This window comes from Rhinopithecus roxellana, chromosome 10 (genome assembly GCF_007565055.1).
Source record: "Rhinopithecus roxellana isolate Shanxi Qingling chromosome 10, ASM756505v1, whole genome shotgun sequence".
NCBI lineage: Eukaryota > Metazoa > Chordata > Mammalia > Primates > Cercopithecidae > Rhinopithecus > Rhinopithecus roxellana.
Window position 1 is genome coordinate 20,216,962 of NC_044558.1, and position 26,484 is coordinate 20,243,445.

The 26,484-nt window shown below is 42.4% G+C and overlaps 2 protein-coding genes across 4 annotated transcripts in view; one reads left to right on the plus strand and one right to left on the minus strand.

Annotated features, from left to right (window-relative positions):
* Nucleotides 1–26,484, minus strand: part of IL1RAPL2 (interleukin 1 receptor accessory protein like 2) — a 660,683-nt gene that overhangs the window by 616,524 nt on the left and 17,675 nt on the right. The window lies entirely within an intron of this gene.
* TEX13A (testis expressed 13A) lies at nucleotides 6,270–8,103 on the plus strand. Of its 3 annotated transcripts, none has more exons than XM_010357234.1 (4): nucleotides 6,270–6,368; nucleotides 6,534–7,000; nucleotides 7,208–7,402; nucleotides 7,466–8,103. In XM_010357234.1, exons 2-4 carry the CDS (start codon nucleotides 6,566–6,568, stop codon nucleotides 8,066–8,068), a joined length of 1,233 nt encoding a protein of 410 aa, XP_010355536.1. In that variant the 5' UTR covers nucleotides 6,270–6,368; nucleotides 6,534–6,565; the 3' UTR covers nucleotides 8,069–8,103. The 3 variants fall into 3 exon arrangements, with proteins under 3 accessions (XP_010355536.1, XP_010355538.1, XP_030795278.1); XM_010357236.1 differs by having other exon boundaries at nucleotides 6,276–6,368; nucleotides 6,560–7,000; XM_030939418.1 differs by lacking the exon at nucleotides 6,270–6,368 and having other exon boundaries at nucleotides 6,566–7,027; nucleotides 7,208–7,448; nucleotides 7,595–7,854.

Here is a 26,484-nt window from a genome sequence, read left to right on the forward strand (position 1 = left end):
CAAGGATTTGTGGGGGCATAAACATATCATAATTTTTTAACTGTTCTTATCTCCTGCTGACATGAACATTCAGCCTTTGACATGACACTCGTAATCTGCAACCCAGAATTATTTAAGCATAACTTTCTTATAGTTCATGATGCAGTCAGATAAAAGGTCAATCCAAGGACTTGAGTAGATTACTGCTTGATAATGCAGCTTTTAGAGTTAGACTTGGGTTCAAATCCCAGCTCTATAATGTCTTACCTATGAATCTTTGCATGGGTGACTAAATCTCAGTTTTTGGTATATGTGGAATGAGAATAATAAAAGCAGCTATCTTTAGAGGATTGTTTTATTATGCAAGTGTTAAGAATGGTAAAGGGGGCCAGGCCCAGTGGCTCACACCTGTATTCCCAGCACTTTGGGAGGCCAAGCGGGTGGATCACTCGTGGACAGGGGTTCGAGACCAGCCTGGCCAACATAACAAAACTCTTTCTCTACTAAAAATACAAAACAAAAAAATAGTTGGCATGGTAGTACGCTCTTGTAATCCCAGCTACTTGGGAGGCTGAGGCATGAGAATCACTTGAACCCGGGAGGCGGAGGTTGCAGTGAGCTGAGATCACGCCATTGCACTCCAGCCTGAGCAACAGAGTGAAACTCTGTCTCAAAAAAACAAAAGAAAAAAGAAAAGAAAAGAAATAATGGTAAAGGGTCTGAGAATTTACCTTACTTATGCACTAAAAATTTAGCCTGCTAGTTTCATGGAAACTGGTAGAAGACACCAGAATCCTAGATCAGATGATAAACAGTTAATTGCAACAATGACAGTAGCCAAAGTATCAGTATTTGTGTTGCTTATGCAAACTCAATTCCCATAGGATAATACAGAGGATCAGGTGACACTTGTAGAAGTAGTGGGTTGTATTACAAAAGAACCTCAAGCTTAAGAAACACAAATTTCTTATAATGGGCCATAAGCATGTCTGCCCTTTGTTCCAGAGGCAGATACTAACTGTATTTTCCAAGGCTATAAGCAAACCTGCCTTTTGCTCTAGTGATAGATACTATTTCTGTCTTCTAAGGCTATTATTTGGCCAGGCATGGTGGTTCACGCCTGTAATCCCAACACTTTGGGGGGCTGAGGCAGGCAGATCACCTGAGGTCAGGAGTTCAAGACCAGGCTGGCCAACATGGTGAAATCCTGTCTCTAAAAAATTAGCTGGGTATGATGGTGGGTGCCTGTAATCTCAGCTACTTGGTAGGCTGAGATGGGAGAATCGCTTGAACTTGAGACGCGGAGGTTGCAGTGAGCTGAGATCGTGCCATTGCACTCCAGTCTGGGTGACTGTCTCAAAAAAAGAAAAAAAAATTGCAAGAACCCCATGGAGAATTCTCTCCTACCAATGAGATAGTTCATTTAAAGCTCATAGCACAGTGCCTGGCATATACTAAGTGCTCAATAAAAATTAATTTCCTTTAACATCATCACCACTATTATCACACTATCTACCGATTCCCAACCCAACCCATAAAGTGAAGATGTTTTGTTTTCTTCTTCTTGTTATTATTTTTTTAAAAAGTAGCTCGTGGACAAGGTTATAGTAAACTTTATGTGTATTTTAAAAACTACGCACTCAAAATAAAATTTTTGTCATCAAAATATTCTTCACCGTGAATTCAAAGCAAACTATAATTTATTTGGAAACTGTGCATTAAAGTTAGCAACCTACTCAAGAAAAAAAGTATACAGTACATATATATGTAACAATCCATTTATATATAACTAGGATTTGTAGATTATTCTAGTGGTGAGCTCATGTCACCATTCCTAAGGGAAAGGCAATTATAATATGCCACCTAAGGGTACAGGCAGCTTGTTCAAAATCTGACTGCCAATGATTGAGGATGTGGATAAAGGTAAGGTAATAATGAAGGTAAATTTGAAAGGTTCCCTGACACCACCATTTTCTGCATCATAGTATGAGTGATTCCTGCTTTCTTGTTTAGATGAAGACAATTTTAAGAATGGTAATCTGAGACACATCATACTACAACCAGAAAGGTCTTCATAAATCTTTGGAGAACTCCAATGTTTCTACTAAGAACAAGAACATAACTCTCCTCCAGAAATCCTTCCCCAACCAATTTCACTGACTTTAATAACTATTTCTCACTTATTCACTCTTTAACTATAAATATCAGATTACACTGATATTTTTGCATCTGTCAATATGTTATTTCATAGTTATTATCATAGAATTCACAAAGGTTTGGCCTCATTTCCTGGGTCAAAATGCAAACTCTTCAAAACACAGAGTCTTCTTTACATATGATTACCTCTTTCTTTATACAGTAAATACCAGATTATTTTCCCTGTCTTTGTGTTGAAAATTGTATAACTTAGTTGTCTCACCAAATAAGCTGTCATATCGTATGCTTCCACGATCTATTTTCTGACTCCTGGTGGTAGAATTCTCTACTGTGTCAGAGATCTTGAAAGACTAGTCAGTATTCAAAATTTCTACTTGTTCCTCTAATTTCATTCTATGATCTCCTATCATCTGGCACCTGCCTCACCTTTCTATTGACTCTCATCACTTGAATCACTAAGGCTATCTTATTAGCTAAATCTAATGACCTCTTGTTCACCCTCATCCTATGTAACCTCTGTGCATTATATGAAACTAGTAACACTCTTTTTACCTTCCAAATCTCTCCTTAGGTCTAAAATATCTCCCTTTTTTGATTGTCTACTCTGACTACTCCTACTGCTTGTTCTCCCTTATCCTATCCCTAAAGGTATTTGCTACCCTTTCCAAGACCTCGAGATTCCTTCCTCTGTTTTTGTTTGTTTGTTTTTGTCCTGCTTATTCTCTCCTTCCAACCTTCATCTCCAGCAATTTTATTGAAGCATGAGGTCTTAAGCCAAAAACTGAGCACTGAAAACACCCAAATTTATAACACATATCTCTAGTTTTGTCCTCTCACCTAACTTCCAGCCCAGTACAGCCATTCAACTATAATTCAATATAACTATCACGAAGGCATTTGTCAATCTAAAACTGAATTTATCTCCTCTCTATAGTCTGTTTTTCCTCATATCTATTATGGTTTGAAGCATCACTTGTCACAAAACCTAGTTTCTCAAGTCAAATGCCTCAAAATCATTTTCTACTCCAACATCCATATTTATTTCTCATATATTAATACAATTAGTTAACAAGTCATGCTAACTGTATGTCAAAAATCTCTCCTCATCTGACATCTCATCGAGGTCCTGCCACAGTTAAAGCCCTAATCATGTTTTGACTGCACTGTTGAAGGAACCTCTTAACAGGTTTCTCTGTCTTCACTTTCTCCCTCCTCCAGGCTGCTAAAAGAAACAATTTACTTTTAATTTCCTAAGTGTTTATAAGTAGAAATGGAAGAATGGCAGCATAAACAGACAACTAATCACAAACTGAAGTTCATGTTTAAAGTATTATAGAGGGAATAAAAGAAATAAGGTAAAAGATGTTCTAAAGTTAGTAGACAAGAACACAAAGGAGTAAGGGGGACTACTATAAAATCACCAATGGTAGCACACAGCTGTAGAAAGGAGGAGATCCATGAAGTCAGGCCAGGGTTCTGTCCTCAGCTCTCTACTCGTCTTGTTCCGTATTCTGTCCCTTTTTCAACCACTGCTGTAAATACAGCTTTCACCTCTCAATACTACATCTGCAGCTCTGATGTCTCTCTTAAGTTCTAGACTCATATATCAAACTGCCTACTGAGTATCTCCACCAGGATGCCCAACAGGTTTTTTTTTTTTTTTTTTTTTTTTTGACACTGAGTCTCGCTTTGTTGCCCAGGCTGGAGTGCAGTGGCATGATCTTGGCTCACTGCAACCTCCGCCTCCCAGGTAGAAGCGGTTCTTGTGCCTCAGTAGCTGGGACTACAGGCGTGCGCCATCATGCCCAGCTAATTTTTGTATTTTTAGTAGAGACAGGATTTTGTCATGTTTGCTAGGCTGGTCTCCAACTCCTGACCTCAGGTGATCCGCCCACCTTGGCCTCCCAAAGTGCTGGGATTACAGGCGTGAGCACTGCACACGGCCCCAGCAGGTATTTTAATGTCAATATGTCTAAAGGTGAACTCATCCCAAAAAAGTATTCTTCATTCTCCATCTAAGTCAATAACAGGGCTATCTACTTAGAACCCTATACCAGATACCTGGGCATTATCCTCAGCATTCCCTCATCCTTGTCCCTGATATCCCTATGCATTCTATCTACCATATGGCTCTCTACACTCTTCTTTCCGTCCCTGTTTCCACTGCTTTAGTTTACTTCTTGAATTGCTTTAGCATCTCCCTAATGGGCCTTCCTGACTCCAGTCTCTCCCCCTTTCCTCACCATTCTCTTTGCTACATTATCTTCTGGATGCTCTTTCTATAGAAGTCACTCTAGAATAAGCCAAAACACGAACCCTTTCCACTGATGGCTGATAAAAAAATATATATACAAGCTGAGAAGGAAAGAAATCACAAGACAGCATCGAAAAACAGCATTTAAATGGTGGGACTTTATGCCTCTGGGGTTTAACTACCATCTTAGGTAATATTTTAATGCCTGATTTATTGTCTTTTTCCTCTCTAATTATCTGACAAAAGACCCTTAGAGAAGAAATAGTCTTTTTAAATGTAGTTCATAGAATAGAACATAATGCCCATATAATAAAAAATGAATGCTCTGATTTTTTCAGAAGGGAAAATAACTTAAAACCCCCAAATCAGCGTATCCCTGTATGGCTTAGTCCCTTAGGTACATAAATGATGGTGGATAACAGAGTCGAGAGAGTTAAATTAGAATGGTATCCTGGGGTGAGATTCTAATGTCAGGACAAGGAGTGTGTCACAAGGAGCCATCAAATGTTTTTAAGCTTAAGAGAAGCATGATCATAGGAAAGATTAGGAAGTGATTAGGGATTATAAAGAAATTAAAGACAGGAAGATTATTTGGGAAGCGACATGGACATTCCCTAAGTGGGCATGGATGTCTTAGAAGTTTCTGAGGTCACAGCAACAAGATTTGGTCTCTTACTTGACTTGCTTTTAAGGGTAGGTATGAAGAGTAGGTTACTTAAAAATTTGATTTTGAGGTTTCTGTATTGGGCTACATAGAAATTTAGGAGGGGAATCATCTCCTGCATATATTAAAATAAGCAAGAGGCCATTAGTTTGAAGCTGTTTCCATACTTTGAGTTCCTATCTAACAAACTGCAACCTAACTTAGCATTTAAACAGACTGAAACTTAACATAAGCTGTATAAAAGACAGCCTAATTTCAGCCAAACACAACTAGCCAGGCTCCAGCTAATTACAGGCAGTCAAGTGATGAGACCATGTCCAAATAAGGCACATGCCTTGCTGTAACCAATCAGGTGATTTTTCTCCTTTGTGTCCAAATTTAGCCTATAAAAACTCACTTCTCATGCTGCTGGGAATAGCTCTCTGAAACTCTTCTGGTTCTGATTACTGACAAATTCATGACTCGTTTTTTTTTTTGTTTTTTTTTTTTTTTTTTTGTGTGTGTGTGTGTGTTTAAACAAACTGTTAACTTTGTCTAACGTTTTTCTTTTAACAGGTAAAAGGGGGAGTTATATCATGAACATTTTGATTGTGTGTATCTGTAGGACATGTATGAAATGTGAATCTAGATTGGGAGTTTGACACCTACAGGCTAAATCATGCCAACTGCCTGGTTTTAAATATGAACTTTTATTAGAACATGGCCATGGTCATTTCTTCAGGTATTATTTATGGCTGCTTTTGTGCTACAAGTAGTTGGGATAATCTTTTGCCCACAAAGCCTCAAATTCCTGCTATCTTGCCCGTTTCAGAAAAAGGTCACTAACCTGTTTACTAGGATGTAGGAGTCTGGAAAAGGAGCTACAGAATTTTCATGGGTTGGGGGGCTTTTTCATGTTCTAGAACACACCTATTATTCCCCTTCAACCTCGAGGAGGGTCCCTGCTAGCCGTTGGCGTGGGACAAACCATTGTCAAGAGGGAGGGAGAAGTGGGATATTTTTGCCTTGATTATAAGGGCTTACATTTCTTGGTTCTAAGTCTTTTCTGACCACTCCTGTTTCTTCCGACCTTTAAGGGCTCCCAACCATGTGGCAGGTTCCCTTATATCCCAATGGAGTGGCAGGGGCCTTCCTCACTCACTCCCTTCCACCCCTGGTGTCTCCGAAAATTGGAACAGTCCCAGAGTAAAAGCCAACGTTGGCTTTGAGTCTTCCTTTCCCCGGAGCCTTAGGAGGGAGAGAGATCCTCCTCTCTCTTCAGGCGTGTTAAGACAGCGGGGTTGGCCTGTACTTCCTCTGGCCCTGGCTGAAGAGGTGAGGCCTGGTGGGAGTAGTCCTAGAGTAGGACAAGCCTGTCAGACGGTCATTAGGATGGTCTTGTCAGAGCCGGGAGGGCGGGGGCAAGAGGGTGGGAGAAGACGGATGAGGGGAGGGGCTAAGGGGGAGGAAAGGAACCTATTGGCTGCTCCATCCACACAGGGCTAGTGAAACCATTAAACCCCTAGGCAATCATGGCCTTGAGACCTGAGGACCCCAGTAGTGGGTTCCAGCACAGCAACGTGGTGGCCTTCATCAACGAGAAAATGGCCAGGCACACGAAAGGCCCCGAGTTCTATCTTGAGAATATATCCTTATCCTGGGAGGAGGTGGAAGACAAGTTGAGGGCCATCCTGGAGGACAGCGAGGTGCCCAGTGAGGTCAAAGAGGCCTGCACCTGGGGCAGCCTGGCCTTGGGCGTGCGCTTTGCCCGCAGGCAGGCACAGCTACAGAGGCACAGGGTGCGGTGGCTGCACGGCTTCGCCAAACTGCACAAATCAGCTGCACAGGCCTTGGCGTCAGACCTGAAGGAGCTCAAGGCACAGCAGGAGACGGAACGCAAGGAGGCGGCCTCCCGGCTAAGAATGTCCCAGACCAGCTTCGTGGAGGTGCAGAAAGAGCGAGACAAGGTGAGTTGGAAGCACCTCCTCCATGCAGTAAGATCCCTCAACTGGTCCCTGCCCAGTACCACTGCCCCACCCCATTCCCACCCCTCTCCACCCTGCTCCATGGCTTCGCCCTGCCCCGCCCTTCCCACCTGGTAGCTCCGTCCTACCCTGCTCAGTGCTCCTGCCTTGCCCCCAGAACACACCTCAGCCCTGCCCACTTCTCTCCAGGAGCTGGCGTCTCCCCATGAGTGGGAGCAGGGGGCAGGGGGGCCAGGCCTGGCCACTGCCGGAGGGGTTTGCACAGAAGGAGCAGGTGAGGAGGAAGAAGAAGCGGCGGTGGCTGCTGCTGGTGCCGCTGGAGGAAAAGGAGCAGAAGAAGAGCAGAGGGATGTGGAGGCTGTGGCTGCCCCTGTGGAGGCCATGGCTCCCCCAGTGGAGGCTGGGTCTCCCCCGGTGGAGGCTATGGCTGCTCCCGTGGGGGCCGAGGCTCCCCCCGTGGAGGCTGGGGCTGCCTCCATGGAGGCAGAGTCCCCCCACGTGGAGGCCGGGGCTGCCTCCATGGAGCCCACGGAGGAGCTGGAGAGAATCCTCCTGCAGCTCCTCGGAGATGCTGATCAGGAAAATTACACCTATTGGGGGCAGAAGGAGGAAGATCTCAGGTCGGTAGAAACAACCACGTCTTATTTCTCTGGAACCATGAACCCCTGGTCCAGAGCCTCACCAGAACCTCTTCGTGTCCAGCTCCCTGCCTCATTCACATACTCATACTCAAGCCCTTTTCCCTCCTTCTCAAGCATACCCACTATATCCCCTCCACAAGCAACAGTCACAGCACCAGTTCCGACTCAGCTGCCTTTCGACTGGGGGGCCTTTGATACTAGCCTGTGGTCTGATGGGGGGCCCCAAAGAGTAGACCCTCAAGAGCACCCAAGAGACAGGAGATACTCCGAACCTCATCAGCAAAGAAGACCTCCAGTATATCGCAGGCCAGGGGACTGGGACTGCCCTTGGTGTAACGCTGTGAATTTTTCACGGAGGGATACTTGCTTCGACTGTGGGAGAGGAATCTGGCTGCAAAAACCTCATTGAATGCAGAAATGCAAAATAGAACCGAAGCATGCATATCTCAATGGCGAATTAATTTTCAGAGGGAAGGCTTGAGGTGGCAAGGGCTGGGGTGGTAGGGGAAGAAGGCTGGGAAGAGTGGGGGAAGGAGGTGAGACAGTGGTACCTTTAGGAACAACTTCAGTGATAGGGGTGTTGACTGGAGGAGGGGGAGTAAAGTAGGGGTTGTGAAAGAGGTGTAGAAGTGGAGTGGTGGCCAGGGGAGGTATAGATTGGGGTGGGGGGAGAGAGACACAGAGAGACTGACATGTTTTGGTGACCTCCTTTGTATTCCAGAGCATTAGCACTCAATACCCTAGAAGTGCTGCAGCTTTTATTTGTGTGTATGTGTCTGTCTATCTGTCTGTCTGTCTCTCTCTCTCTCTCTCTCCCTGCCCTAGTGTCTGGTAAAAGAGGCAACCATGTATATAACACCCTACCCTCTACTCGCATCTAGGCCTTAGATGATTGGAGCAGGAGTGGATATTTGACCCATCCAGAACCAAATGGATTTTCATGCTAGACACTCTGAATCGAACAGAGAGGCTGATTCCATGATGTTGGGCAATGAAGCAGTGGGTCACTTGGAGTTGGGGCCAGGACCAGAGCCATGGATGCTGAGGCCACTGCAGAGGCCTGGCCCTGGCTGTGGGGGAATAGAACTGGGTGCTTTCCAGAGGCAAGTGTCTTTGGGAGTCACTGGTACGTGGTTCCAGGGAGCAGACAGGCACAGAGGAATCATCCTGTGACTCCAGAGAGATGGAGAGAGCAGCAGCACAACCACTTTTCACTTCCTACAGTTGTGCTACATGAAAATCCCCTTTATACAGATCCTCTTTTCTTTAGTTAACTTGAGAGGGTGGACAAACAGATTTTCTTTTAACTTTAAGTTCTGGGATACATGTGCAGAACGTGCAGGTTTGTTACATAGGTATACATGTGCCATGGTGGTTTGCTGCACTTATCAACCCGTCATCTAGGTTTTAAGCTCTGCATGTGTTAAGTATTTGTCCTAAAGTTCTCCCTCTCCTCACACCCCATCCCCTGACAGTCCCCAGTGTGTGATGTCCTCCTCCCTGTGTCCATGTGTTTTCATTGTTCAGTTCACACTTATGAGTGAGAATATGCGGTGTTTGGTTTTCTGTTCCTTTGTTAGTTTGCTGAGAATGATGGCTTCCAGCTTCATCTATGTCCCTGCAAAGAATATAAACTCATTCCTTTTATGGCTGCATAGTATTCCATGGTGTATATGTGCCACATTTTCTTTATCCAGTGTATCATTGATGGGCATTTGGGTTGGTTCCAAGTCTTTGCTATTGTAAATAGTGCTGCAGTAAACATATGTGTGCATGTGTCTTTATAGTAGAATGATTTATAATCCTTTGGGTATACATGCAGTAATGGGACTGCTAGGTCAAATGGTATTTCTGGTACTAGATCCTTGAGGAATTGCCACACTGTCTTCCACAATGGTTGAACTAATTTACACTCCCACCAACAGAGTAAAAACGTTCCTATTTCTCCACATCCTCTCCAGCATCTGTTGTTTCCTGACTTTTTAGTAATATCCATTCTAACTGGCATGAGATGGTATTTCACTGTGGTTTTGATTTGCATTTCTCTAATGACCAGTGATGATGAGCTTTTTTTCATATGTTTGTTGGTTGCATAAATGTCTTCTCTTGAGAAGTGTCTGTTCATATCCTTCGCTCACTTAATGATGGGTTTTTTTTTCATGTAAATTTGTTTAAGTTCCTTATAGATTCTATATTAGACCTTTGTCAGATGGGTAGCTTGCAAAAATATTCTCTTATTCTGTAGGTTGCCTTTTCTCTCAGATGATACTTTCTTCGCTGTACAGAAACTCTTTAGTTTGATTGGATCCCATTTGTCAGTTTTGGCTTTTGTTGCAATTGCTTTTGGTGTTTATAGTCATGAAGTCTTTGCCCACGCCTATGTCCTGAATGGTATTGCCTAGGTTTTCTTCTAGGGATTTTTATGGTTTTAGGTTTTACATTTAAGTCTTCAATCTATCTTGAGTTAATTTTTGTATAAGGTGTAAGGAAGGGAACTAGTTTCAGCTTTGTGCATATGGCTATCCAGTTTTCCCAGCACCATTTATTAAATAGGAAATTCTTTCTCCATTGCTTGTTTTTGTGAGGTTTGTCAAAGATCAGATGGTTGTAGATGTGTGCTGTTATTTCTAAGGTCTCCGTTTCATTCCACTGGTCTATATATCTGTTTTGGTACCAGTACCATGCTGTTTTTGTTACTGTAGCCTTGTAGCATAGTTTGAAGTCAGGTAGTGTGATGCCTCCAGTTTTGTTCTTTTTGCTTAGGATTGTCTTGGCTATACACCCTCTTTTTTTGGTTCCATATGAAATTTAAAGTAGTTTTTTTTTTTTCTAATTCAGTGAAGAAAGTAACTGGTAGCTTGATGGGAATAGCACTGAATCTATAAATTACTTTGGGCAGTATGGCCACTTTCATGATATTGATTCTTCCTATCCATGAGCACGGAATGTTTTTCCATTTGTGTACTCTCTTATTTTCTTGAGCAGTGGTTTGTAGATCTCCTTGAAGATGCCCCTTGTACGTTGTATTCCTAGGTATTTTATTCTCTTTGTAGTAATTGTGAATGGGATTTCACTCATGATTTGGCTCTCTGCTTGACTATTGTTGGTATATAGGAATGCTTGTGATTTTTCCACGTTGCTTTTATATCCTCAGACTTTGCTAAAGTTGCTTATCAGCTTAAGGAGTTTTTGGGCTGAGACGATGAGGTTTTCTAAATGTACAATCATGTCGTCTGCAGAGACAATTTGACTTCCTCTCTTTCTATTAGAATGCCCTTTATTTCTTTCTCTTGCCTGATTGTCCTGGCCACAACTTCCAACACTATGTTGAATAGGGGTGGTGAAAGAGCATCCTTGTCTTATGCGAGTTTTCAAAGGGAATGCTTCTAGCTTTTGCCCATACAGTATGATATTGGTTCTGGGTTTGTCATAAATAGCTCTTATTATTTTGAGATATGTTCCATCACCACTTAGTTTATTGAGAGTTTTTATCATGAAGGGGTGTTGAATTTTATTGAAGGCCTTTTCTGCATATATTAAGATAATTATGTGGTTTTTGTCATTAGTTCTGTTCATGTGATGGATTACATTTATTGATTTGCATATGTTGAACCAGGCTTGCATCCCAGGGATAAAGCCGACTTGATCTTGGTACATAAGCTTTTTGATGTGCTGCTGGATTTGGTTTGCCAGTATTTTGTTGAGGATTTTCACATTGATGTTCTTCAGGGATATTGGCCTGAAATTTTCTCTTTTTGTTGTGTCTCTGCCAGGTTTTGGTATCAGGATGATGCTGGCCTCACAAAATGAGTTAGGGGGGTTCCCTCTTTATCTATTGATTGGAATAGTTGCAGAAGAAATGGTACCAGCTCCTCTTTGTACCTCTGGTAGAATTAGGTGTGAATCCGTCTGGTCCTAGGCTTTTTTTTGGTTGGTAGACTATTAATTACTGCCTCAATTTCAGAACTTGTTACTGGTCTATTTAGGGATTCAACTTCTTCCTGGTTTAGTCTTGGGAGACTGTAAGAGTCCAGGAATTTATCCATTTCTTCTAGATTTTCTAGTTTATTTGCATAGAGGTGTTTATAGTATTCTCTGATGATAGTTTGCATTTCTGTGGTTTCAGTGGTAATATCCCCTTTATCATTTTTTATTGTGTCTTCTTGATTCTTCTCTTTTCTTCTTTATTAGTCCAGCTAGTGGTCCATCTGTTTTGTTAATCCTTTCAAACAACCAGCTCCTGGATTCATTGATTTTTTGAAGGGTTTTTCGTGTCTCTATCTCCTTCAGTTCTGCTCTGATCTTAGTTATTTCTTGTCTTCTGCTAGCTTTTGAATTTGTTTGCTCTTGCTTGTCTAGTTCTTTTAATTGTGATGTTAGTGTGTCAATCTGAGATCTTTCCAGCTTTCTGTTGTGAGCATTTAGTGCTACAAATTTCCCTCTTAACAATGCTTCAGCTGTGTCCCAGAGATTCTGGTACATTGTATCTTTGTTCTCATTGGTTTCAAAGAACTTCTTCATTTCTGCCTTAATTTTGTTATTTACCCAGTAGTCATTCAGGAGCAGGTTGTTCAATTTCCATGTAGTTGTGCGGTTTTGAGTGAGTTTCTTAACCCTGAGTTCTAATTTGATAGCACTGTGGTCCAAGAGACTGTTATGATTTCCATTCTTTTGCATTTGCTAAGGAGTGTTGTACTACTAATTATGTAGTTAGCTTTAAAATAGGTGCTATGTGGCACTGAGAAGAATGTATATTCTGTTGATTTGGGGTGGACAGTTCTGTAGATGTCTCTTAGGTCCACTTGGTTCAGAGCTGAGTTCAATTTCTGAATGTCTTTGTTAATTTTCTGTCTTACTGATCTGTCTAATATTGACAGTGGAGTGTTAATGTCTCCCACTATTACTGTGTGGAAGTCTAAGTCTCTTTGTAGGTCTTTAAGAACTTGTTTCAATAATCTGTGTGCTCCTGTATTGGGTGCATATATATTTAGGATAGTTACCTCTTCTTGTTGCATTGATCCCTTTACCGTTATGTAATGCCCTTCTTTGTCTTTCTTTTATCTTTATTAGTTTAAACTCTGTTTTATCGGAGACTAGGATGGCAACCCTTGCTTCTTTTTGTTTTCCATTTGCTTGGTAAGTATTCCTCCATCCCTTTATTTTGAGCCTATGTGTGTCTTTGCACATGAGATGGGTCTCCTGAATACAGCATACTGATGGGTCTTGACTCTATCTAGTTTGCCAGTCTATGTCTTTTAATTGGGGCATTTAGCCCATTTACATTTAAGTTTAGTATTGTTATGTATGAATTTGATCCTGTCATGATGATGTTGTCTGGTTATTTTGCACATCAGTTGGTGCAGTTTCTTCATAGTGTCATTGATCTTTATATTTTGGTGTGTTTTTGCAGTGGCTGATACCAGTTTTCTTTTCCATATTTAGTACTTCCTTCAGGATCTCTTGCAAGGCAGGGCCTGGTGTTGACAAAATCCCTCAGCACTTGCTTGTCTGTAAAGGATTTTACTTCTCCTTCACTTATGAATCTTAGCTTGGCTGGATATGAAATTTTAGGTTGAAAATTATTTTCTTTAAGAGTGTTGAATATTGGCCCTCACTCTCTTCTGGCTTGTAGGGTTTCTGCAAAGAGATCTGCTGTTAGTCTGATGGGCTTTCCTTTGTAGGTAACCTGACCTTTCTTTCTGGCTGCCCTTACCATTTTTTTCTGTTTCATCCTTGGAGAATCTGAAAATTATGTGTCTTGTGGTTGCTCTTCTCGAAGAGCATCTTAGTGGTGTTCTCTGTATTTCCTGAATTTGAATGTTGGCCTGTCTTGCTAGGTTGGGGAGGTTCTCCTGGATAATGTCCTGAAGTGTGTTTTCCAACTTGGTTCCATTCTCCCCATCACTTTCAGGTACATCAATCAATCTCAATCGTGAGTTTAGTCTTTTCACATAGTCCCATATTTGTTGGAGGCTTTGCTTGTTCCTTTTCATTCTTTTTTCTCTAATCTTGTCTCCATGCCTTATTTCAGTAAGTTGATCTTCAATCTCTCATATCCTTTCTTCTGCTTGATCAATTTGGCTATTGATACTTGTGTATGCTTCACAAAGTTCTTGTGCTGTGTTTTTCAGCTCCATCAGGTCATTTATGTTCCTCTCTAAACTGGTTATTCCAGTTAGCAGTTTCTGTAACATTTATCAGGTTCTTAGCTTATTTGCATTGGGTTAGAACATGCTCCTTTTGCTCAGCGGAGTTTGTTATTACCCACCTTGTGAAGCCTACTTCTGTCAATTTGTCAATCTCATTGTCCATCCAGTTTTGTGCCCTTGCTGGAGAGGAGTGGCAATCACTTGGAGAAGAGGCATTCTGGCTTTTGGAATTTTCAGCGTTTTTGCGCTGATTTTTCCTCATCTCCATGGATTTATCCATGTTTAATTTTGGGGGTTGATAACCTTTGGATGGGGTGTTTGTGTGGGGCTCCCTGATGCTGATGTTGATGTTGTTGGTTTCTGTTAGTTTGTTTTTCTTCTAACAGTCAGGTCCCTCTTCTGTAGGTCTGCTGCTGTTTGCTGCAGGTCCACTCCAGACCCTTTTCACCTGGGTATCACCAGTGGAGGCTGCAGAACAGCAAAAATTGCTGCCTGCTCCTTCCTCTGGAGGCTTCATCCCCGAAGGGTACCAGCCTGATGCCAGCTGGAGCTCTCCTGTATGACCTGTCAACCCTTGTTAGGAGGTTTCTCCCAGTCAGAAGGCATGGGGGTCCAGGACCCACTTGAAGAGGCAGTCTGTTCCTTAGCAGAGCTAGTGTGCTGTGCTGGGAGAGTCCCTCTTGTCAGGATCATTTGCTCTCTTCAGATCCAGCAGGCAGGAATGATTAAGTCTGCTGAAGCTGCACTCACAGCCACCCTTTCTTCCAGGTGCTCTGTCCCAGGGAGATGGGGGTTTTATCTGTAAGCCCCTGACAGGGGCTTTTACTTTTCCTTCAGAGATGCCCTGCCCAGTGAGGAGGAATCTAGAGGAGCAACCTCTCCACAGCCGCTTTGCCACACTGTGGTGAATTAGCCCAGTCCATACATCCCAGCCTCCTTAGCACTGTCAGGGGAAAACCGCCTACTAAAGCTTCAGTAATGGCGGACACCCCTCCCCCAACCAAATTTGACCGTCCCAGGTTGACTTCAGACTGCTGTGCTGGCAGTGAGAATTTCAAGCCAGTGGTTCTTAGCTTGCTGGGCTCCATGGGAGTGGGACCTGCTGAGCGAGACCACTTGGCTCCTGGCTTCAGCCCCCTTTCCAGGGGAGTGAGCGGTTCTGTCTTGCTTGGGTTCCTGGTGCCACTGGGGTTTGAAAAAATACTCCTGCAGCTAGCTCAGTGTCTGCCCAAACAGCTGCCCAGATTTGTGCTCAAAACCCAGGGCCCTGGTGGTGTAGGCACACAAGGGAAATCTCCTGATCTGCAGATTACAAAAACCGTGGGAAAAGCAGAGTAACCCAGCTGGGTAGCACTGTCCGTCACAGCTTCCCTTGGCTTGAGGAGTGAGATCCCTGGCCTCTTGCACTTCCTGGGTGAAGTGACGCCTCACCCTGCTTCTGCTCGCTCTCCATGGGTTGGACCCACTGCCTAACCAGTCCCATTGAGATGAACTGGATATCTCAGTTAGAAATGCAGAAATCATCTGCCTTCTTCATTGTTCTCTCTGGAAGCTATAGACCAGAGCTGTTCCTATTCGGTCATCTTGGCGCCTCCCCATCAGATTATTTTTATGTCAGAAATTGGCACCAGGAGAGCAGTTGCAAATAAGAGACCATCAAATAATATGTTCAAACCAGCTGGGGAGTTGCGTCAGGGTATGCTGAGTAGTGGAGATTCCTGCATTCCAGGAGTCTCTGGGAATGAACTGGATAGAAAGTTCATTCATGTTCTGAGTGAGTTATATCATGATAAACAATCAAAACAGGCCTGGAGTTAACCTCAAGTTTATGGTTGACTCAAATCGACATGACAGTGCTTTGCTACTCCTGAGGGAATACTTCAGGGCTACATACAGAGGATGCCAGCACCAGCTCCAGGTGAGGACTGCTATGACTCTACAGCCCTCATGACAGGAGAATCCTCCTCAATCCCCAGTGAGCAGAACCAGGGACAGTCAGATTTGAACAGAGAACTCCTGCCACTGCCAAGGAGATGAGTCAGCAACTGATAGCGCTCAGAGGGTTTCCTGGTTTAGACCATGGGCGAAAGCATGGTGCCATCATCCTGAGGGAATTTATCTTCCAATCCACCACCACGATAAATGTAGGAGGGAACTCTAGCTACAAAGCTCTTAGTGAATTTAGAAATGTAAAACATAACAGAAACATATTCCAGTGGGAAATCAACTTTCAGAGGGAAGGGTAAGGTGGGGGAGGATAAGAGTGGGTGGGTTCAAAAGGTGAGTGGCAGGTTGGTCTCCTTCTATCCCTTTGATGACTGTAAGCTGTGTTGATCGGGGGTACATGTACGTTTTAGCTCACAGGTGGAAGGATGGAGAGGAGTTAGACCTGAACTAGACTGAGACACAAATGGAGGAGACTTGGACATCACCTGGGGCCTGTGGACCTAGTGACTAAGAAGCTGTCATGGCCCTGGGACATCTCTGTAGCAGCGAGATGTGACATTAGGTTGTTTCCCGTTGAATCTATCACAGTCATTCAGGATTTGGGGCCAGTTCCCTAACTAGTTATTAAAGAGTTTGTACTTATCAAAAATGTTCTTGGACTTGTTTATATCCTTCTAGGGCAGGGTTTCCCAACATTGGCACTCTTGACATTTGGGGCCATAGGTTTTTTTTTTATTTCTGGGGGCCATCCTGTGCATTGTAGGTTGTTTAGCAAAATCCCTAGCCTCAACTAACTGGATGCCAGTAGTGCCCATCTTCCCACCCCACCCAAATTGTGACAACGAAAAATCTCTCCAGATATTGCCAGATGTCCACTAGAGGGCAAAATCGTTATGAGTTACCTAGGGAGGGTAGGCTCAGGGGTCAAATGATGGTAGGCAGTGGGACGTTAGGGCATAGGGTGGAGTGAGGTAGAGTAGGGAGCATGAGATAGAGGGCCTTTACTTCCTTATATTCTTGTGTTTTGTGAAAGTAAAATAATGCAGTGTTCACAGAAATACAAAACAATACAAAGAAGTTAATTTACTGGGTGGATGAGTTTGGAAAGGCCACTTCTTCCTCTGGAACAGAAGGGAAAAGGAGAGCAGACACTGTGTAGGAACCCAGGGAGTTTCCTGCCTTTGTGTCTGTTAGACAAGGCATCTGAGGGTAAGGACAGAAGGTTGGGGTGGAGGTGGGACAGTGGTACCTTTAGGAATAACTTCGGGGATGGGGTGGAGACTGGAGGAGAGGGAGGAAAGGATCATCAAGTTGCATAAAAAAACACGATTGGGATAGGGCCCAACTGAAAGAAAATCAAAGGGGAGAGCAGTGGGACCCTAGGAGGGGGCACTAGAAATGAAGGTGAATAATTCCAGGAAGGGGACCAGACACCTATCTCTCTGGTCCTACAAATTGTTTTCATAACTATTTTTTTTCAGCAAAACATTGAATCAGTTTGCTTGGATTTGGGTTTTATATTTGGTAGGATTATGGAAAGATATTAACATTTTCATGATTTCCTGTGTTATGCATATTAAAGTTTTTTTCTCTGTAAGTCCAGAGTAAAGGTTTTAATACATAAAAATTATTTATACTTCCATACTGAATATCCTCTACAAACCCAGCAGAAGCAATCTCACCTGACCTTTGAGCCCTTGGGCAAGCATGCTTAGTGAGATGGGCAATTACAGAGGAAGACAGCTTTAAAAACAATGCTGCTGGGAGAAAGGCCCCGCTCTGACGGGTGAGAGAAGGGGATGGATATTTCATGGGGACCAATGACTTGGTCAAAAATAGTGAGTTTTACCTCTAGAAAAGCTGTAATGGTCCTCTCTGGGCTTGGCATTTGAGATAACACAAGCAAAGTGGTGAAAGGCAAAAACCAGGGAAGCTTTCATTGACCTCTTTTTTTCTGATCACCCGTCCACTTGCCAGCAAGTCAAACTTGGCTATACCTGTCTCTAAAATAATGGAAAGTAAAATTAAACTATATTTTGAAGATGGCCGAATAGGAACAGCTCCAGTCTCCAACTCCCAGCGTGAGTGACACAGAAGACCGGTGATTTCTGCACTTTTAAGTGAGGTACTGGGGTCATCTCACTAGGGAGTGCCAGACAATCGGTGCTGGTCAGTTGCTGCAGCCCGACCACCGAGAGCTGAAGCAGGGCGAGGCATCACCTCACCTGGGAAGTGCAAGGGGGAAGGGAATCCCTTTTCCTAGCCAGGGGAACTGAGACACACAACACCTGGAAAATCGGGTAACTCCCACCCCAATACTGCACTTTAAGCAAAAGGGCACACCAGGAGAACATATCCCACACCTGGCCGGGAGGGTCCCATGCCCATGGAGCCTCCCTCATTGCTAACACAGCAGTCTGCTATCTAACCGAAAAGGCAGCAGCGAGGCTGGGGGAGGGGCACCCGCCATTGCTGAGGCTTAAGTAGGTAAACAAAGCCGCTGGGAAGCTCGAACTGGGTGGAGCTCACAGCAGCTCACGGAAACCTGCCTGTCTCTGTAGACTCCACTTCTGGGGACAGGGCACAGTTAACAACAACAACAACAAAAGCAGCAGAAACCTTTGCAGACGCAAACGACTCTGTCTGACAGCTTTGAAGAGAGCAGTGGATCTCCCAACACGGAGGTTGAGATCTGAGAACGGACAGACTGCCTGCTCAAGTGGGTCCCTCACCCCTGAGTAGCCTAACTGGGAGACATCCCCCACTAGGGGCAGTCTGACACCCCACACCTCACAGGGTGGAGTACACACCTGAGAGGAAGCTTCCAAAGTAAGAATCAGACAGGTACACTCGCTGTTCAGGAATATTCTATCTTCTGCAACCTCTGCTGCTGATACCCAGGCAAACAGGGTCTGGAGTGGACCTCAAGCAATCTCCAACAGACCTACAGCTGAGGGTCCTGACTATTAGAAGGAAAACTATCAAACAGGAAGAACACCTATACCAAAACCCCATCAATACGTCACCATCATCAAAGACCAGAGGCAGATAAAACCATGAAGATGGGGAAGAAGAAGGGCAGAAAAGCTGGAAATTCAAGAAATAAGAGCGTATCTCCCCCTGCAAAGGAGCGCAGCTCATCACCAGCAATGGATCAAAGCTGGTCAGAGAATGACTTTGACGAAATGAGAGAAGAAGGCTTCAGTCCATCAAACTTCTCAGAGCTAAAGGAGGAATTACGTACCCAGTGCAAAGAAACTAAAAATCTTGAAAAAAGAGTGGAAGAATTGATAGCTAGAATAATTAATGCAGAGAAGGTCATAAACGAAATGACGGAGATGAAAACCGTGACACAAGAAATACGTGACAAATGCATAAGCTTCAGTAACCGACTCGATCAACTGGAAGAAAGAGTATCAGTGATGGAGGATCAAATGAATGAAATGAAGCGAGAAGAGAAACCAAAAGGAAAAAGAAGAAAAAGAAATGAACAAAGCCTGCAAGAGGTATGGGATTATGTAAAAAGACCAAATCTACCTCTGATTGGGGTGCCTGAAAGTGAGGGGGAAAATGGAACCAAGTTGGAAAACACTCTTCAGGATATCATCCAGGAGAACTTCCCCAACCTAGTAGGGCAGGACAACATTCAAATTCAGGAAATACAGAGAAAGCCACAAAGATACTCCTCCAGAAGAGCAACTCCAAGACACATAATTGCCAGATTCACCAAAGTTGAAATGAAGGAAAGAATCTTAAGGGCAGCCAGAGAGAAAGGTGGGGTTACCCACAAAGGGAAGCCCATCAGACTAGCAGCAGATCTCTCGGCAGAAACTCTACAAGCCAGAAGAGAGTGGGGGCCAATATTCAACGTTCTTAAAGAAAAGAATTTTCAACCCAGAATTTCATATCCAGCCAAACTAAGTTTCATCAGTGAAGGAGAAATAAAATCCTTTACAGATAACCAAATGCTTAGAGATTTTGTCACAACCACGCCTGCCTTACAAGAGACCCTGAAGGAAGCCCTAAACATGGAAAGGAACAACCAGTACCAGCCATTGCAAAAACATGCAAAAATGTAAAGACCATCGAGGCTAGGAAGGAACTGCATCAACTAATGAGCAAAATAACCAGTTAATATCATAATGGCTGGATCAAGTTCACACATAACAATATTAACCTTAAATGAAAATGGACTAAATGCTCCAATTAAAAGACACAGACTGGCAAACTGGATAAAGAGTCAAGACCCATCAGTCTGCAGTATTCAGGAGACCCATCTCACATGCAGAGACATATATAAGCTCTAAATAAAGGGATGGAGGAAGATCTACCAAGCAAATGGAGAACAAAAAAAAAAAGCAGGGGTTGCAATCCTAGTCTCTGATAAAACAGAATTTAAACCATCAAAGATCAAAAGAGGCAAAGAAGGCCATTACATAATGGTAAAGGGATCAATTCAACAGGAAGAGCTAACTATCCTAAATATATATGCACCCAATACAGGTGCTCCCAGATTCATAAAGCAAGTCCTTAGAAACTTACAAAGAGACTTAGACTCCCATACAATAATAATGGGAGACTGCAACACTCCACTGTCAACATTAGACAGATCAACGAGACAGAAAGTTAACAAGGATATCCAGGAATTGAACTCATCTCTGCACCAAGCGGACCTAATTGACATCTATAAAACTCTCCACCCCAAATCAACAGAATATACATTCTTCTCAGCACCACATCGCACTTATTCCAAAATTGACCACATAATTGGAAGTAAAGCACTCCTCAGCAAATGTAAAAGAACAGAAATTATAACAAACTGTCTCTCAGACCACAGGGCAATCAAACTACAACTCAGGACTAAGAAACTCAATCAAAACCGCTCAACTACATGGAAACTGAACAACCTGCTCCTGAATGACTACTGGGTACATAATGAAATGAAGGCAGAAATAAAGATGTTCTTTGAAACCAATGAGAACAAAGATACAACATACCAGAATCTCTGGGACACATTTAAAGCAGTGTGTAGAGGGAAATTTATAGCACTAAATGCCCACAAGAGAAAGCAGGAAAGATCTAAAATTGACACTCTAACATCACAATTAAAAGAACTAGAGAGGCAAGAGCAAACACATTCAAAAGCTAGCAGAAGGCAAGAAATAACTAAGATCAGAGCAGAACTGAAGGAGATAGAGACACAAAAAACCCTCCAAAAAATCAATGAATCCAAGAGATGGTTTTTTGAAAAGATCAACAAAATTGACAGACTGCTAGCAAGACTAATAAAGAAGAAAAGAGAGAGGAATCAAATAGATGCAATAAAAAATGATAAAGGGGATATCACCACGGACCCCACAGAAATACAAACTACCATCAGAGAATACTATAAACACCTCTACGCAAATCAACTAGAAAATCTAGAAGAAATAGATAATTTCCTGGACACTTACACTCTTCCAAGACTAAACCAGGAAGAAGTGGAATCCCTGAGTAGACCAATAGCAGGCTCTGAAATTGAGGCAACAATTAATAGCCTACCCACCAAAAAAAGTCCAGGACCAGATGGATTCACAGCTGAATTCTACCAGAGGTACAAGGAGGAGCTGGTACCATTCCTTCTGAAACTATTCCAATCAATTGAAAAAGAGGGAATCCTCCCTAACTCTTTTTATGAGGACAAAATCATCCTGATACCAAAGCCTGGCAGAGATACAACAAAAAAGAGAATTTTAGACCAATATCCCTGATGAACTTCGATGCAAAAATCCTTAATAAAATACTAGCAAACTGGATTCAGCAGCACATCAAAAAGCTTAACCACCATGATCAAGTGGGCTTCATCCCTGGGATGCAAGGCTGGTTCAACATTCGCAAATCAATAAACGTAATCCAGCATATAAACAGAGCCAAAGACAAGAACCACAGGATTATCTCAATAGATGCAGAAAAGGCTTTTGACAAAAATGAACAGCGCTTCGTGCTAAAAACGCTCAATAAATTCGGTATTGATGGAACGTACCTCAAAATAATAAGAGCTATTTATGACAAACCCACAGCCAATATCATACTGAATGGGCAAAAACTGGAAAAATTCCCTTTGAAAACTGGCACAAGACAGGGATGCCCTCTCTCACCACTCCTATTCAACATAGTGTTGGAAGTTCTGGCTAGGGCAATCAGGCAAGAGAAAGAAATAAAGGGTATTCAGTTAGGAAAAGAAGAAGTCAAATTGTCCCTGTTTGCAGATGACATGATTGTCTATTTAGAAAACCCCATTGTCTCAGCCCAAAATCTCCTTAAGCTGATAAGCAACTTCAGCAAAGTCTCAGGATACAAAATTAATGTGCAAAAATCACACGCATTCTTATACACCAGTAAGAGACAAACAGAGAGCCAAATCAGGAATGAACTCCATTCACAATTGCTTCAAAGAGAATAAAATACCTAGGAATCCAACTTACAAGGGATGTAAAGGACCTCTTCAAGGAGAACTACAAACCACTGCTAAGTGAAATCAAAGAGGACACAAACAAATGGAAGAACATACCATGCTCATGGATAGGAAGAATCAATATCGTGAAAATGGCAATACTGCCCAAGGTTATTTATAGATTCAATGTCATCCCCATCAAGCTACCAATGAGTTTCTTCACAGAATTGGACAAAACTGCTTTAAAGTTCATATGGAACCAAAAAAGAGCCCGCATTGCCAAGACAATCCTAAGTCAAAAGGACAAAGCTGGAGGCATCACGCTACCTGACTTCAAACTATACTACAAGGCTACAGTAACCAAAACAGCATGGTACTGGTACCAAAACAGAGATATAGACCAATGGAACAGAACAGAGTCCTCAGAAATAATACCACACATCTACAGCCATCTGATCTTTGACAAGCCTGAGAGAAACAAGAAATGGGGAAAGGATTCCCTATTTAATAAATGGTGCTGGGAAAATTGGCTAGCCATAAGTAGAAAGCTGAAACTGGATCTTTTCCTTACTCCTTATACGAAGATTAATTCAAGATGGATTAGAGACTTGAATGTTAGACCTAATACCATAAAAACCCTAGAAGAAAACCTAGGTAGTACCATTCAGGACATAGGCATGGGCAAGGACTTCATGTCTAAAACACCAAAAGCAATGGCAGCAAAAGCCAAAATTGACAAATGGGATCTAATTAAACTAAAGAGCTTCTGCACAGCAAAAGAAACTACCATCAGAGTGAACAGGCAACCTACAGAATGTGAGAAAATTTTTGCAATCTACTCATCCGACAAAGGGCTAATATCCAGAATCTGCAAAGAACTCAAACAAATATACAAGAAAAAAACAAACAACCCCATCAAAAAGTGGGCAAAGGATATGAACAGACATTTCTCCAAAGAAGACATTCATACAGCCAACAGACACATGAAAAAATGCTCATCATCACTCACCATCAGAGAAATGCAAATCAAAACCACAATGAGATACCATCTCACACCAGTTAGAATGGCAATCATTAAAAAGTCAGGAAACAACATGTGTTGGAGAGGATGTGGAGAAATAGGAACACTTTTACACTGTTGGTGGGATTGTAAACTAGTTCAACCATTATGGAAAACAGTATGGCGATTTCTCAAGGATCTAGAACTAGACGTAACATATGACCCAGCCATCCCACTACTGGGTATATACCCAAAGGATTATAAATCATGCTGCTATAAAGCCACATGCACACGTATGTTTATTGCGGCACTATTCACAATAGCAAAGACTTGGAATCACCGCACATGTCCATCTGTGAAAGACTGGATTAAGAAAATGTGGCACATATACACCATGGAATACTATGCAGCCATAAAAAAGGATGAGTTTGTGTCCCTTGTAGGGACATGGATGCAGCTGGAAACCATCATTCTTAGCAAACTATCACAAGAACAGAAAACCAAACACCGCATTTTCTCACTCATAGGTGGGAACTGAACAATGAGATCACCTGGACTCGGGAAGGGGAACATCACACACCGGGGCCTATCATGGGGAGGGGGGAGGGGTGAGGGATTGCATTGGGACTTATACCTGATATAAATGATGAACTGATGGGTGCTGACGAGTTGATGGGTGCAGCACACCAACATGGCACAAGTATACATATGTAACAAACCTGTACGTTATGCACATGTACCCTAGAACTTAAAGTATCATAATACAAAAAATTAAACTATATTTTATTTAGAAATAGCAGTTATTTTTTTATCTTTGTTTCATGTCAGTGGGATCAAAGTCAAAAGTTGAGCAGAGTGTGTACATAGTGACATTACCTAATATTGAAACTTCCCTAAATGGTTAAAAATCAGAATTTTCTGTGACTTTGTACCCTGCTGTAAAATACTGGCATTCTCAATATTATTATTTGGGCTGTCACCTCGCAAAATTGCCTTTCTGTCATCTATTTCTATTGGTAAAACAATATACTAAAAAATGATTCATGTGAGCAAATTTAAAACTTCCAGACCCTACTGATCTGAGGGTTTCAGCCAGTAAGTCAATAATCAGCATGTATGGAAAGCCTCCTCTCTGTGTGGACAGTGTGCATGGTGCTTAAGTAGCAATCTTTAGACTGAGCTTAAAAGGAGGAGAGAGAGATCTCTTGCTCAAGAGTAAAAGAGAATAATGTAAATATGAAACATGGTCAAGCCACTTTCCTTGTAGGAAGTAAAGGGAAGGCACTGTCAGGGAATCAGGGTAACAGGACTAAATAACTAAAAGTGTATATACTATATCTCTATATTCAGGTAAGTGTATATTGCCTTAGTGTTGAAGAGCGAGATCTGGTCTGGAAAGGAGTGTGTAGATTAGTATTGGCTTGGGTCTTGCTTGAATGTGATCAAGGCCCCAAGGTGGAAAAATATATTACCCCTCTCACTTAGCTTTTCTCTGTCTCATATTTATAGATACAGACTATATCCAACAAATATTAATGAGCCATCTTACCAAGTTGAATCACTCTTCACTGTGGTGAGAGAGTGGGGATGGTTCCATGTGAATTTATCAACACCTGTGAGAAAACTGGTTGGAGTACATGCTAAGACTAACAATGCTTTAGTCAGCAGCATTGCCTTTCTTTAATGAGGGTCAGGTCATAGAAGGGAATTTGCCTCCTTTAAATATACATTTTCTCTGTGGAAACATCATCTGCAAAACATGCCTTATTACCTGACTGGAAGTTAAGGTGCTAATTAGTTGAGTCTTTCAGCTTTTTTTCTAAGAATTGGTCAATGTCTAAAATATCATGTTTCAAAAACATCTGAAACCTTCATAAAGCAAGTTTTTTTTTTTTTTTTTTTTGAGACGGAGTCTCGCTCTGTCACCCAGGCTGGAGTGCTGTGGCCGGATCTCAGCTCACTGCAAGCTCCGCCTCCCGGGTTCACGCCATTCTCCTGTCTCAGCCTCCCGGGTAGCTGGGACTACAGGCGCCGCCACGTCGCCCGGCTAGTTTTTTATAGTTTTTAGTAGAGACGGGGTTTCACCGTGTTAGCCAGGATGGTCTCGATCTCCTGACCTCGTGATCCGCCCGACTCGGCCTCCCAAAGTGCTGGGATTACAGGCTTGAGCCACCGCGCCCGGCCTCATAAAGCAAGTATTGTTAGGTTCATACTCAGGAAAAAAACACCTCAATAAATCCAGGTTCTGACCAAATTTACCTCCCTGTTTTTCCCTGTGTATGGCCCATGTTTTACTACCTCCTTGCCCTGGGACATTGTTTTATCTGCCTGGGAAGACGTCTACTATTACCACCTGTTTAGATCCTCAAGAGCCGTCTCAAACAAACCCGATTCTATAAGACAAAAGCTATTTTTCTTACTTACAGTACTATTACTTCATCTTTCCTATAGCACATATCACTTTCCCTCATGTATGAGGGAATAAAAGCCATCAAGTTAGTGTTTGCAGTTTTCCCCTTCTTCTTGCCTTCTAAACATAATTCTCTTTTTCACTGCATTAGTCTTTTTAAATGCAACAACTTTTACAAAGATCCTTGGTATGGCAGGTTAGTTCCTGAGATTTTATTGTGCAGAATAGGAGTAATGGGCAGAAAGAGCTGAAGAATTGCAAGGAGCACTGCTAGTTTAATTAAATTACATTGGAAAGGGCAAAAAAAAAGCTTCTCGAAAGGAAAAAAGTGCTAGAGGATGAGAAAGGGCAAAAAGAGAAGAAACTTGTAGGGGATGCATTCCAGGAAGAGTTTTTTAGCAGGTAATGAGAGGAGCAATGAGAGAAGTTTCTGGGCAGCTGAAATATACAAGAGATACTAGGAGTGACAGTAATGTGAAAAGATGATTTTTGTTGCTGTGAGTTACACATGGGCTTATCTTTGATATTTTTTAAGAGACTACAGTAAATCTATCCTCAGACTTTAAAAAATACGTTTAGTTGCTAGACTATGTTTTCTAGGATACAATTTAATGATGAGTCACATGGGAGTTATGCTTGTTTGATTGTGATATGTATACATGTCCTAACTCCCCTTTTGACTTGTTATAAGTCTGGAGCCCTATCATTCACTTTTGCTTTTCTTAGCACCCTCTGCACAGGAGGTACTCAATAAATATTTGTTTAATGAATAATAAATACCTAAGAGCTAAAAGGATATTGGCTGAAAAACATCACTTTTATTAAAAACAAACAAAAACAAAACAAAACTGTAGTTAGGAAGGAATGAGATCTCATTTGTGTTCCA

Coding starts and splice junctions, on each gene's coding strand:
- TEX13A (XM_010357234.1), top strand. CDS start 6,566: ATGGCCTTGAGACCTGAGGACCCCAGTAGTGGGTTCCAGCACAGCAAC. Junction 7,001..7,207: donor TGCAGAAAGAGCGAGACAAG/GTGAGTTGGAAG, acceptor ACTTCTCTCCAG/GAGCTGGCGTCTCCCCATGA. Junction 7,403..7,465: donor CTGCCCCTGTGGAGGCCATG/GCTCCCCCAGTG, acceptor GTGGGGGCCGAG/GCTCCCCCCGTGGAGGCTGG.